This window comes from Balaenoptera borealis, assembly GCF_965194805.1.
Source record: "Balaenoptera borealis genome assembly, chromosome: 17".
NCBI lineage: Eukaryota > Metazoa > Chordata > Mammalia > Artiodactyla > Balaenopteridae > Balaenoptera > Balaenoptera borealis.
Genome location: NC_138876.1, coordinates 1,129,421 through 1,142,413, shown reverse-complemented (window position 1 = coordinate 1,142,413; position 12,993 = coordinate 1,129,421). Strand labels below are relative to the sequence as shown.

Below are 12,993 nucleotides of genomic sequence, written 5' to 3'. Positions count from 1 at the left end.
GCCAAGGACCCCCGCCACCATCTTCCGGTGCCCCTCTGGCCACGCCCCAGCCCCCTCCCAAACCCCAAACGGTGGGGTCCCCTGAGGATCGGGAGGTTTCAGCTGTGTCGTGGCCCCAGGCAGTGGGGGTGGATTTGGGGCTGAACCAGTGGCCGCATGGGGTGGGTGGGGCTCCACTCACCACCCGTATCTGGGGTGGATGAGTGTGGGATCACCAGGAGTCGGCAAGCGGGATGCTGGGACCAGGTGGGAGTTAGCGGGGAAGGTGAGGAAGGAAGAAGGCACCTGGGACAGGAATCAGAGAGCCCTGAGGCCCCAGGGCTACAGTCAGATCCCTCAGGAGCTGGGGGTGAGGGCACTGGGGAGCCACCGGCGGCTCCTGCCTGGAGTTGAAGAGGATAGACCAGAGGCACGAGGGAGGAGCTGGGGTCAGGTCTGCGTGGACTCCAGCCATGGCCAGTGGTGTTTAGAACCCCTTCCGTCTCGGGGAAGGAGTGGGCTGTGCCCCCCGCCAGGTCATCAGCTGCTCGCTGGGGCACCTGTGCCCTGCAGAGAGCTTGAGGGAGCCTCGAGGGGACCCCGCCCCTCTGCCCTGGGTCTGACACTGCGGGAGAAGGGGCAGCGGAACTCTCCTTAACAGAGGAACTGGCAATTGCATTGTTGTCGACTGGCCTCTCGGGTCCAGCTGGGCCCCACTGAGCGACCTTGAGGACAGTCCCTGGCTTCTCCATGCCCAGCCCCTCAGCCCAGCCCCTCATCTGCAAAATGGGCCCTTGCCATCCAGGACCATTCCCAGGAGGCCATCGGGCGATCTGGAATCTGGCACATGCTGGACACTGCACCGTGGCATTCCTGGGCCCCTCTCTGAGGACAGGGTGGGAGGGAGGAGCATCAGGGGAGGGCCCGTGGGAGAGAAGGGGAGGGCAGCCTCCTGGGGGCTGGCCCCCGACTGCAGTGATGCAGGTGTCGAGGTGGAGTCGCAAGGGACATGGCTGAGGCCACAAGGCAACAGGCCAAGGCGCCCGCCCCTGTGGGGACCGGGAAGGGAGCAGGAGGGGGAGGGTGGGATAGGGGGCAGAGGCAAGTCGTGGGGTGGGGGGCAGAGCGTGGCTATCTGGGAAGGCAGTGGCCCAGCGACGGGGAACAATTCCCCTTGAGGCTGGCATGGCCGATCCCAGCTGGCCTCAGGACACCTAACTAGGGTGTCAGCCAGCAAGGGCTCCAGAGTCGGGGAGGCCAGTGTGGAGGAAGTGGCAAGGCTCAGGGTAGTGCCAGGGCCAAGAAGGATAGGAGGAGGGCTGCTGCTGCAGGCAGCTGGAGCACCCCTTCCGCACGCTGCTCCCCATCAACACTGGGTTGAGGTCCCACACCCACAGTCTGCTTCTTTCAGCGCCACCCCCTGACTCTTGGGGGCGTCTCCCTGCAGACCCCCCATCCTCCCAAACCTGTTTCCTCCTGCGGTCCAACCCGGCCCCCAAAAAAACCTTCTGGTCTCCACACCCACTGCCCTGTGGCTTCAGCCCCGAGCGCCCTAGAAATGCAGGTTCTTGCCGCCCTGAGGTTCAGGGCCTCTGCATTTTAGCAGGATTCTAGCTTGGCGCCCGAGTCCTGAGAATGTTCCCGACCCGGTTCTCCTCCCTAGGCGAGGATGCCAGGTCAGCCTGGAAGCTGACTGAAGGAGGGGGTGGAGGAGGAAGAGGAGGTGGAGAAGGAGAGGGAGGCGGGAGAGCAGGCGTGAGGAAGCGGGAGGAGGAGGAGGAGGAGGCAGAGCAGGAGCGGGGGACCGCCCCCAGCGCACTTGGCCCGCCCCTCCCCTGCGCCCGCCCCTCCCCTGCGCCCGCCCCTCCGCGTCCCCTCCTCCGCGTCCCCTCCTCCGCCCCCGCCGCCAGCCTTCTTTCCCCCGGGGTCGCGGCTAATCGGCTGTGACAACTCGAGCCCTCAGCAGCTGAGCGGTGTCACCGCGAATTAGGCCGGCGCTGAGCCCGCCAACGGCAAATTACTCGTCGCTGCTGCGCTGGGGCAGCGGCCGAGCGCGGGCGAGGCTGCGGCGGTGGCGGCGGGAGCCTCGTGAACGGCCCAGGGGCAGGTGTGCCGTGAGCTCGGCGCCAGCGAGGGTGTGGTGGGAGCGAGGGGTGCCCCGCAGCGGCCCTGCCCTCCCCGCAGCCCACCCCTCCCAGCACTGCAGCCCCCGCCGGTCCGGTCCTTCCAGCTCCCGCCCTTCTGCCTTCCCCAGCCCCGAGCCCTCACCCCCAGGTCCACGCCCACCTTCTCTAACTTTCTTCCCAGCCCTGTTGTTGATCTGCTCTCCTTTCAGCAAAACTTCCCCCACAGTGACCTGGGCTCAGTGTCCCACTTCCCGGGCCCCAGCGCTACCCCACCGGCTCACCAGCAGCAAACGCAGGACGGCCTTTCCGCCTCCTCTGCTGGTCTGGCCCTCAGGCTGGGGGGCGGCCTCCCACCAGAATAGGACCCCCAGGCAGTGGGCTGTCTGTCCTGTTCCCAGTTCTGTCCTCACCTTCTAGAATAGACCTTAGCACACAGTAGGTGCTCCATGAATAGTTTTGAGTGAATGAATGAGTCCCCTCCCCCTGGAGGAAAGGCAGACTTTTCTCCAGGCTGGCCCTCCTTCCATCCGGTGTGGTGTCCCTGTGGTGGCCAGGCCGGCTGGGCTTGTAACTGGGAGAGCAGGGGTGAGACCAAGTTCCCTGCACCCCAGCAGGGCCTCCCTGGCCCGTGGCCAGACTCTGTGGTCTCAGGAACTGCTGACAGTGTGGCCCAGGGAGGTGACAGAGCTGGTCCTGTGGGGTCAGAGCCGCAGGCAGGGCTAGGGGCTGTGCGGGGGGACAGCTTTGGACCTCCACAGGACTGGTGGCCCTTCCCTGTCCCCCAACTGTCCCCTCAAGTGCTGGGTGTCCCCTGTCATCGCAGCCTGTCATCTCTGTGGCCAGCTCAAACCTGCCACTTGTCTGCTTCCCCGAGCGGCTAGAGGTGAGAAGACCCAGGCCCACTGGGGTCTGGGTGAAGACCATTCTTGTCCTGACGCCCAACGCTCACCCTGTCCCAAGTCCCTCGGCCTGGGGCCAGAGAGTCCCAGGGCCAGTGCCATGGGATGGCTTGACCCTTCCTTGGGCCCCAGGCTCCCAGCCGTGCCTGGTGGGCAGGTCACACAGCCCCGGCCCCACCAGTTCCCCACAGGTCAGTCTGCAGCTCGGAATCCTTCACAGCTCCCTGCGCCCTTCTAGGCCAGGCCAGCCCGGCACCATGCAGGCCCAGCGCGGGTCTGGACCTGGTACCCGCTGAGAGAGTGAATTCTGGACGTGAAGCCCCCAGTCCAGTGCAACTGGTGATGGTTCCCGCTGGGGCAGGGCCTGGCCTTTACCACACGGGGGGCGCGGCGTGAGCCTGAAGAGGCCGCTGCTCTTAGCCCAGGCTGCGGGAGGAGGCCTCCATCCTGGAACCTCACCAGTGGCACGGAGGACGCAGGCTGGCCAGAGAGAGAGGACAAAAGGGTAGGTGGGGCAGCCGTAGGGTCCGGGCCTGGGCAGTAGCTGAGGGTGGCACTTCCCTGGTGTGGCCAGTGTCAGAGCTCATGAGGCCACAGGGCCAGGACGTGGGGTGAAGGGCCTGGGCCTGGGACAGAAAACCCACGCGGTCCCTGTGCATGTCTGTGCAGGTCCTGCGTGTGCTGTCATGGGCTCCTGGATCTCTGTGCTCCTGAGCACGTCCAGTCCTGTGTGTGCGTGTGTATGTGGGTCTGTGCATTTGCACATGTCTCAGCCCACGCGTGTGGCCGTGTCTATCTGCGTGTGCGTGTCTGCGTGTGCGCCCATCCTGGGGAGGGGGGAGGCCAGGGAAGAGGACACCTTGGCCTTGGCTGGCCCCGCCCAGGAGCAGCTATAAATAGGAGGCCGGGGAGGGGCCAGCGGACAGCCACCCGCCGCCGCCGCAGAGGGCTGGGCTGGTGTGGAAATGGAGAGAGGCGGGGGAGGGGGGCGCTGCCGACTGCGAACTGAAGTGGGGGCCCCAGTACCGAGCAGCCCTGAGCATCCCCTAGGGCCAGCAGCTGGGGAAGGGGCCTAGGGCCCGTCTGGGTCCCCTCGAATCCCAACTCAGGGTTTTTCCTGGAATCCTTAACCAGCTGGAGGACGAGGGCAGCAGCTGTGCTGTGTTCGCGCGTGTGTTTGGGGTGTAGGGATCCTTGCAGGAGGGCAAGATGAGGCCCAGCTGGGTGCTCTGTGGGGTGAGGGCCTGAAACGCAGGGCGGAGCAGGGCCTGGATGGGGTGTGAGGTGCTGCGGCCTCAGCTCAGGCAGCCTCCCGGGGCTGGGAGCTGAGGCTGTCGGTGCAGGGGTGGCCCTGGGGATCCCAGCGGGCGGCAGTGAGCACAGCTGTGGTGGGCGAGGGCGGGGGAGAGGGACTCCATCCTGCCACCCACCGCCCGCAGTGGGGCAGCCATGCGGGGGAGTGTGGAGTGCATTGAGTGCACGTGTGGGAGCCACAGCTGCGCTGTCATCTACGTGTGGACCTGTGTATGTCGAGTGTAATGAGTGTGCACATGTCCAGTGTGTGTGTATGCTGCCCTGTCCTCTCCAGGGCCACGGGTCACAGTCCGCTCACGCAGCCCCCAGGCCCCCGGAGGGCGACTCCTGGGCCCTCTGGGAACACGAGGTCCTCATGCTGCCTTCCAGGCTGCCCCAAATCTGCTCTAATGTCCTAGACCGCCCCCCCGAACTGCCACCCCCTCCTTTCCTCTAGGCACTCTGCCGCTGCTGCCGTCTAAGGAACTTGCTTACTGGGTGGGTGATTGTCCCTCTCCCTTGGAACGCCGGGTGAGGGCTGTCATTTTGGTCCCTGCTGTGGTCCCCACTGGGCCTGGCACAGAGTTAGGACTCAAACTGAATGAAGTCACAAAGGACTGAAGAATGGATCCCCCCAGAGGTGGGGGCAGGGTCGGGGTGGCCGGGTGCTTGCGGCCCCAGGGCCTCTAGGTGCAGCTTCTGTCTGCATGCTGGTTCTGGGGACCCCTCCCGGAGGGCAGAGGATGGAGGTGTGAGCCGACAGGGCGCGAGGCTCTGGGATAGGCCCTGCCAGGAGTGACCAAGGCAAGGGTACCACCACGGCCCCGTGAACATCCAGGCTGGCACAGCAGCCCAGGGACCTGGGCGTCGAGTGGAGGCTTGTCCTGCAGCTTGGGCGCTGCAGTCACCCCTACCCCAGGCGGGGGCCCTCGCTGCCCCGCCAGCTCCCTCTCAGACCAGTCCCGGTGGCTCCAGGGATCTCGGTGCTGCCACTGCCCTCCCCACACCTACAGGGACACAAGTCACATCACACTCGTACAGGCAGATAGAGACACACCTGAGCACGGGCTGTCACACGCCCGAGGTCCCCCTGCTCTCGTGGCCCCAGGCCCAGTGAGGTGGAGTCGCTCCACCACACACCTCCCTCTCCCGCCCCCACCCCGGGCCCCGCCCCGCCCCCGGCTGCAGCAGCACCTCCCCCGCGGGCAGAAGCTCCGCCCCCAGCACCTGCCCGACGGCTCCCCGCTAGGAGGAGGGAGCAGGTAGGGAGCCTAAGCTCTGCACTCCTGGAGGACTCAGAGGTGCTCCAGGGACTCAGAGATGCTTTCCCACAGGCTGGCTGCTTTCCTGCAGGAGTTCGTGGATCCTCTGAAAGCTTTTTGGAAAAGATCTGTCTCTAAACACAAAAATAAGCGCTCCTCCTGCCTCCCCCAATAATTTCCCTGTCCTCCATGTTCATTTGTCTTCTCCATCTTATCCTAGAGGGAAAACCAGAGGAAAGAAGAGGTGGGGGAAGAAAGGAAGGAAAAAGAAAGAGGAAAGCAGGGAGGAAAAAGCAAAAGAAAATAGAAGAGGAAAGTGAAACCAAACCCAGCACTCAGCCCCTCGCTCAGGCCCGCCCTGCAGAGGAACCCAAGCACTGGGGCGCGGGGGCGGGGGTACTTCCCGAGCCTCCCCGCCCCACCCCAGCCCCACTGCCCGGTCCAGGCCCCGAGTACTGGGCTCAGAGAGGCCTGGGGTGCTGGAGGCAGAGGGATGAGCGCGGCTCCCTGCCCACCAACCCCTCCCCGCAGAAGAAGACCGTCAGGCTGCCTGGCCCTCAGCTGGCCATCCGCTTTCTCTGCCAGGAGGATGGCTCTCCAATGGCCCCTCAGGCGGCAGCAGTGGAAACTAAGGTGCCCTCATCAAAACCAACCAGCAGACCGGCCCTCGCACGCACCCAGACTCTTGGCCCCTCGTCGTCGGCAAGAGTCTGAGCCGCGGGGCCGTCCTGAGGTTGGCTGGGACCCGCCGGGTGCCGCCTCTCCCCCTCGCCACGCTGCCGTCTCCCCAACTGGTCCCCTTAACTCACTCCCCCACGCCCACACTTCTACTTCTCTCTGCACCAGCGTTTTTTGCCTGCGGAGAGGGCAGCTCGCTCCCCTCCCTGGGGGCTTGGAGGACTCAGCCCCTGGGTTTGGGGATTTTGCTCAAACCCTCACGGAGACCCAACCTCTCGGTTCTAAGTAAGTTTCATTCTAAGGCAAAGAGGGAGGGGGCAGCCCTCGGCTTTTCTCTGTCTTGCAGACAGAGACACTAAAACAAACTCAGGCGACATCCTCGCGGGACCTGCAGCTGTCCCAGCCCCGAGGAGGAGCCTTGCTGTCCCCAGACAGAAAAGTGGGGAGCCTTGGCAAGTTCCGTGGCAAGCTCTTCTCCAAATGTGCAAACCACAGACTTCACCGGACTCCATCCCCCATCCCGTTGTGAACAGAGGTTAACAGTCAAGTATCTTACGGTGGCCCCAGCTCTCTTAGCATGAAGTTTCCAGAGGTGCCGCCCTCCCTGGTGCCCTCGCAGTTCAGGCCTCGGCCCTGCAGGTGGGAGACCGCAGGCTCAGAAGAGCTGAGGACAGCGTTTGCCACCAGGACGCATCGGCGCTGTGTGTGGGGTCGCCACCAAGGATGGCCTCACGCACCGGGCTGCGTCCTGCCTTAGCGGGGCCGAGGCCACCCTGTGCGGCCCTCCTCCCAGTGGGGCAGCCCAGGGGTGGCAGGGCAGGTGCCTGCGGGTCGGGCCCTGACAGCAGCCTTTTTTAACCACTCTGGTCAGTCTCTCCCGGTCGGCCCAGGCGGGTCACCCAGAGCTAAGGCAGGGCCCAGTTCAGGGACCTCCTTTTCTTTCTATTCAGGAAGAAATATGGCAAAAACGAAAGCCACAGAAAAACCAGCCAGGCTCCAGTGACTTTTGGATCTAAACGGATTTATTTTGTGTGTGTTTTTTTCTTTCTTCAGTTTCGTAGCAAAAGAAAAAAGAACCCAACGAAATACAACAACACAACGAAACTTGCAACGAGTTGGAGTCTCCTGCGCCCAGCAGAAGCAGGCGCTGAAGGAGTGCAGGACGGGCTGCAGTCCGGGGCTGGGGGCTTGCAGGGGCCGGAGCACCGGCCTCCCCACCCTCTCTTCCGGCTACTCCAAAAAGTGATCAGCTCTTAAAACAAGAATCCACAAAAAACGAAACACATTTTAAATTAAAATAAAAACACTTTCTCCACCCGCCCCCATGCCAGGAGATTCAGGCGAAACCTCCTCTTTAAAAAATTTTTTTTTCTGCTAGAAATACTGTGCATTACTTTTTTTCTTTCACTTCTCTTGAGGGTTAAAATAAGATATATTTTCCCGGGAGTCATAAATACGATCTGGTGCATAGAGAAATAGCAGCTCGGGAGTCCGGGCCAGCTCCCACCCCCCTCCCCCCGTGGAGTACAGTAGGGCAGCAGGACTGAACACAGCATAGATAATGCTCCTCGGCTTCAATCTCTAGGGGACGCCAGCGGCAGGGTGGGGGGCAGGCAGGCAGGAGGGCAGGCAGGGGCCAGGCCCCTCCGAGCGAGCGACACATGCTGGGACACGCGACGTCCGAGGGCAAACCCGGCCGGGAAGCAGGGAGCTTCCTCTAGGGTTTTCTTTTCTAATCACCGAGCAAAATAAATATAAATACTTCGAAAATAAGACCGCTTTAAAAAGGAGTAGAAAAGGGCAGGGTAAGGAGGCCAAAAGAAAGGAAACGAAGGAGCGCGAAGGAGCGCGGGGCGGCGGCGGAGGCCTCGCGGCGGTCCGGGTGAGGTTGGGCGCAGAACCGCACCTCACGTATGTACAAGCGGACGCCAGGAAGGACTTCGACCCGGCCCAACTCTCCCGGGAATCGCCGTGCTCCGAGCAGAGGAGTCGTGGCAGCGTCAGGACGGCCACCCGGTAAGGTGCGCGGGCCGGGAGCGAGGAGGCCGAGCCGCGGGAAGGGGCCTCCAGTCCGGAGCCTGCAGACGTCGCAGCGGGGCTCGCGGGGCCGGCCCGGCCGGAGGCGGCGGCGTTAACGCGGGCGCCCGCGCGCAGCGGGCGCCTCGGCCCGGCCGTGCGTCCTCGCCCTGGGCCGCGGAGTACGAGCCGAGGCCCCGGGCCGCCCGCGCGAGCCTCTTCTCGGCGGCGGCGCGGGCTCGGGGTCCGGTGCTCACAGGAAGAAGTCGGAAGCGCCCTTGGCCCCGACTCCCGGCGAGGACTCCCGAGGGAAGCCGGCTCCGCCCGCGCCCCCGGGGCCGCCCCGGCCGGCCAGCTTCTCGTATTTCTCCTTGTACAGGTCCCGCTCCTTGGCCAGGCGCCCCACCTCCAGCTTCAGCTGCTCCACCTGGCTCTGGAGCTGGCACTTCTCGCTCTCCAGAATGTGCCGCTGCTGCACCCGCTTGAAGCGGCACGACTGAGCGTAGCCGCGGTTCTTGAGCGTGCGCCGCTTCTGCTTCAGCCGGATGACCTCCTCCTTACTGAAGCCGCGGAGCTGCCTGTTCAGCTCGCGCACGGACATGGACACCAGCTGGTCGTCGGAGAAGCGCTCCTCCAGGCGCACGTGGTGGCCCGTGCCGCCGCCGCCATGGCCCGCGCCGCCGTGGTGGTGGTGGTGGTGGTGATGGTGGTGGGCGGCGTGGTGCGTGCCGTGGTGGTGGCCGGCGCCCATGTCGTCCGCGCCGCCGCCGCCCGCGAAGCCCTGGCCCCGGAAGGCCTCGTAGGCCGCGGCGGCCTCTGGGTGGTGGTGCGCGCCGTGGTGCCCGGTGTGGTGGCCGCTGCCGATGAGCGCCTCCACCGCGTCCTCGGGCGTCAGGTTGAGCGCCTCGGGGTTCAGGTGGTGCTGGTAGCCGCTCATCCAGTACAGATCCTCCAGCGCCGGCTTCCCCGAGGCGCCCCCGACGGCGCCGGGGCCCCCGCTTGCCGGCCCCGGGGCAGCCCCGGCCTGCACCGCGCCGCCGCCGCCCCCCGCGCCGCCGCCGGTGCCCGGGCTGGGCGCGCAGAAGCTGGGCGAGGAGGGCACGGAGGAGCAGGGCGTGCTGAGCGGCGTCGAGGATAGCGAGCCGGGCGGCAGACGGTGGCAGAAGCGCTCGGCCTCGGGTGGCTCCTTCTTCACCTCGAACTTCATCAGGTCGAAGTCATTGACGTACTCGATGGCCAGCGGGCTGCTGGGCAGCTCGGCGCCCATCGCCAGCTCCGCGGCCATCGCCCGGGGGAGCCCGCCGCCTCGCCCGGCTGAGCCCCAACAGGAGGCGGGGGGGGGGAGCCACGGGCCTCTCCCCCCCCTTCCCTCCCCACGGGCGGCGGGTCCCTGCCGGGGCGGCGGCGAGAGGCGCGGGCTCCGAGCCGAAGCGCGCGGGGAAAAGTTTCACGCAGCCAACTCAGGGGTGGCCACTGGGGACGCCGCCGGTAGGGCCTCTCGGGCAGCTCTGGGTCGCTCCCCGGCGGGTGCAGGCCGGCCGCGGTGCCCTGTTCCCGAGCCGGCGGCCGGGCGGTGGCCCGGCGGGTGGCGGTGCGGCCACCGCCTCCGGCTGCTCGGGTTCCCCTCGCTCCACCCGCGTACAGCCGGCCCCGCCTCCACCGCCGAGTGCCGAGCTGTGCGCTCTCCCTTATAGTGCCGGGGGCCTGGGCCCGCCTTTCTGGGAAGGGTACGCGCCTCCGGGCCAATCAGAGCCCCAGACCCGGCGCTCTCATTTGCATATCCCCATGGCAACCGGAGCCCAGCTGTCAATCTCCTGCGGGGAACAGCTGTGGGAAGGGGTGGTGACCCGCCGCCAGGGAGAGGAGGGGCAGGGCCCTCTGGTGGCCGCCTCGGGGGACTGCACGGGCAGAGGGCGCGGGGCGCGCGGGGGCCGCGGGACCGGGCCCGAGGCCTCCGCGGCCTCGCGTCCGCGACGGGGCGGCCACAGAGTCTCGGGGAGCAGGGGCTGCTCCTCGGTGCCTCCTTCCCCTGCAGCCCAGCTGGCCGTGACCCGGCAGCCCCTTCCCAGGTTGTTTTCCGGCCGGCCGGGAGCCCGCGTCCAGCCCCGCTAGCGTGGTGGCGCCGGGACATTCCGGTCTCCCGACACGGGTGACACTGCGCGGCCTGGCCGGGCGCTGCGCGGGAGAGCCGGTTATTTTTAGCTCCGCGGTTCAGGCGGGTTCAGGAATTTAGTCAACAAAGTTGCTGGCACCTCCGTGCGGCGGGATCCACCGCGGGACGCCCGACTCCAAGGGTGTGCGGCGCAGGTGGGGAGGGAGTCGCGCGCAGGCCAGCGAAGTGGGGGCGCCAGGGACCCTAGTATTGGGGCCTGAGCTGCGGGACGGGTGAGGCCTGGGACTCAGGGGTTGGTTGGAGGGACCCGGGGTGGGAGGGGCGCTCAGGGCCAGAGGGCCGCCAGGCCCGCACCGCATTAGGCGTCCGGGCTCCAGCTGCCCACCTGCCCAGGTCCGGCCTCTTGGCGGGGGTTGTGGCGCAGAGCTGGGCGGGGGCGGGGATTGGGGCGGCGGAGGTGGGGAGCCTCCAGTGCGAGGAGAAACCGGGAGGGCTGGGCTCAGGGAGCGGAGGCGCGCCTATTGCCCAGGGCTTGGTGACTAGGTAAAGAACTGTGGAGCAGTGGGTGCGCCCAGAGCAGGGGGCGGTCCCTGCCACGGCCCTCCAGGGTCGGCTGAGATGGGAGGGCATGACCCAGAGAGGCCCCCAATTCTCTATACTATTATGTGACTTTTATAATTTAAAAACTCAGTCTTAAATGCAACCATCTATGCACATAGAAGCAAAAGTCTGGAGGGACTGTGGGCAAGACGTCACCAGGGGCAGCCTAGCCATGTGCTGGGGGCGTTTATCTACCAGGGCTTTTACCTTGTTCCTGGCATGAATATCTAATATTTTATAACAAGAAAAGTGTCATACAATGGGGAGTGAAACCGCACTTCTTAAGATGCCATGGGGGTGGCCCGGCCCCATCTGCACAGTGGGCACCTCTTGCCCCTTCCTCCTTTCCCCCACGTCCCTCTGGGTGGGGCTGGGCTGTGAGGCCGGGCCATGCGGAGAACAAGGACCCGTCCCACAGGGATGGCCCAGCAAGTGGCAGAACACAGGCCCCAGGCCGGGGGTTTGGGCTCTAGGCCAGATGCGTTGCCAGGTTTGGGGCTCCCTTTAAAGCCCGCGGCGTTCAGAGGGGCGATGCCGAGCTGGTGGCACGTCTGCCTGTCTGAGGGGGAGAGCGTGTCTGCACTGGGCTGCTGTGTCTGGCCACCTGGGCTCGGCCCCTCACACTGTGGCTCCCGCCAGGCCGCTAGACCAGCTACGGGTTTGGTCCCAAGCGCAGAAGGCTGCTGGGGAGGAGCCAGGCTTGTGCACACGGGGGCCCTCCTCACAGCTCCTGGCCTCAGGCCGAGGGGCACTGACCTACAGCCATGCCTGGGCTCTGTGGCACCCCCAGTCCCACCCAGTCGCCTCGTCTTGTCCTGAGACGCGCAGTAAGGCCCACCCCAAGCCCACCCTGGACCTCCTCGAGTCCTCTGCTCGGCCACACCAAGTCAGGGACAGTTCCCGCCACATCCAGCCCCAAAATGTGATGCTCACAGATGCTGGGCCCCGCCCCAGCCCAGAGCCAGGCAGCCCCTCACTCAGTCACACGCACAGGCCGTTCGTTCACTCCCTCCACTGTGGGGGGGGACCCAGCGCAAGGCCTGCTGCAGAGACTGCATTCAGAACTGGGGAGAGGCACGGGGGCCTTCGGGGCAGCCTGGGACCAAGTAGGGTACCCATGTCCCTGACTGGCTTAGGCAGCCGGTAAGCTCCCTGGTCCTGGACTTTGCCTCGGGGTCGGACTGGCTTCCTAGAAGGTCTTTGGGCCAGCAGGCCTGACCTCAGCTCCTGGCGGTCCCCGAGCCTGGGGAACAGGAGCCCCTGGGGGGCCCTCAGTCTGCTCCCTGACTCTGCATGGTCTCAGCTGAGCTTTCTTCTCTCCTGTTAGTCACAGCCGGGCAGGCGGGAAAGGGGCCGAGAGTCCCCGTACGCAGGCTTTGGAGGGCTCGCCCGACCACCCGGCGCCCTGCACCGTGGGCAAGACAGGCTCTCCCAGCCCAGGGAAGGTGCTGCCCCTTCCTGACTCTGGCGGTGGGCTCCAGGCCGGCTCCTTTCTCTTCAGAAACTCCTCTTTGCCACTTGCTGGCCTGGGGTGGGGCAAGTTCAAGGAGGCGCTCACAGCAGGGTGTGGGGAGCCAAGGCCGCGAGGGACCAGGGTCCATCCTGTCTGCCAGGAATGGCTGGTAGAAGGCCACCGAGAGAGCATACAGGTGTGCTGTGTGCCCCGGCCGTGGCTGTCCTCTCAGCTCCTTGGACGGTGGAGGCTGGGCGAGAACACGCCAATTCCATGTTGCCCAGAAAAGGATCACTTTCTTCCCATCCAGCGCCACCACGTCCTCTGGGGGCCTCTCGCACCCACCAAACAATCAGCACCTGAACCCACGGAACTCCACAGGGAGCACCCGTGGGGCTCGTCATTAAATGTACCCCACGAGTCTTTACTGAGCACATTCTGTGTGCCAGGCTGCCTGCCCGAGGGCAGTGTCCACTGCCTTTCACCAGGGAGGTGGCCCTGGTGTGTGGGAAGCGTGGTGCAGCCAATACTGTGCTCATGGGCTCTGCAGTGGACGGTTCGCCCTGGGTGCAGC

General features: G+C 65.7%; 1 protein-coding gene across 1 annotated transcript; it reads right to left on the bottom strand.

Annotated features, from left to right (window-relative positions):
• Positions 1–8,385: 8,385 nt before the first annotated feature.
• Positions 8,386–10,435, bottom strand: MAFA (MAF bZIP transcription factor A). Its single transcript, XM_082364588.1, has one exon. The coding sequence runs from the start codon at positions 9,536–9,538 to the stop codon at positions 8,507–8,509; it is 1,032 nt and encodes a 343-aa protein (XP_082220714.1). The 5' UTR covers positions 9,539–10,435; the 3' UTR covers positions 8,386–8,506.
• Positions 10,436–12,993: the final 2,558 nt, after the last annotated feature.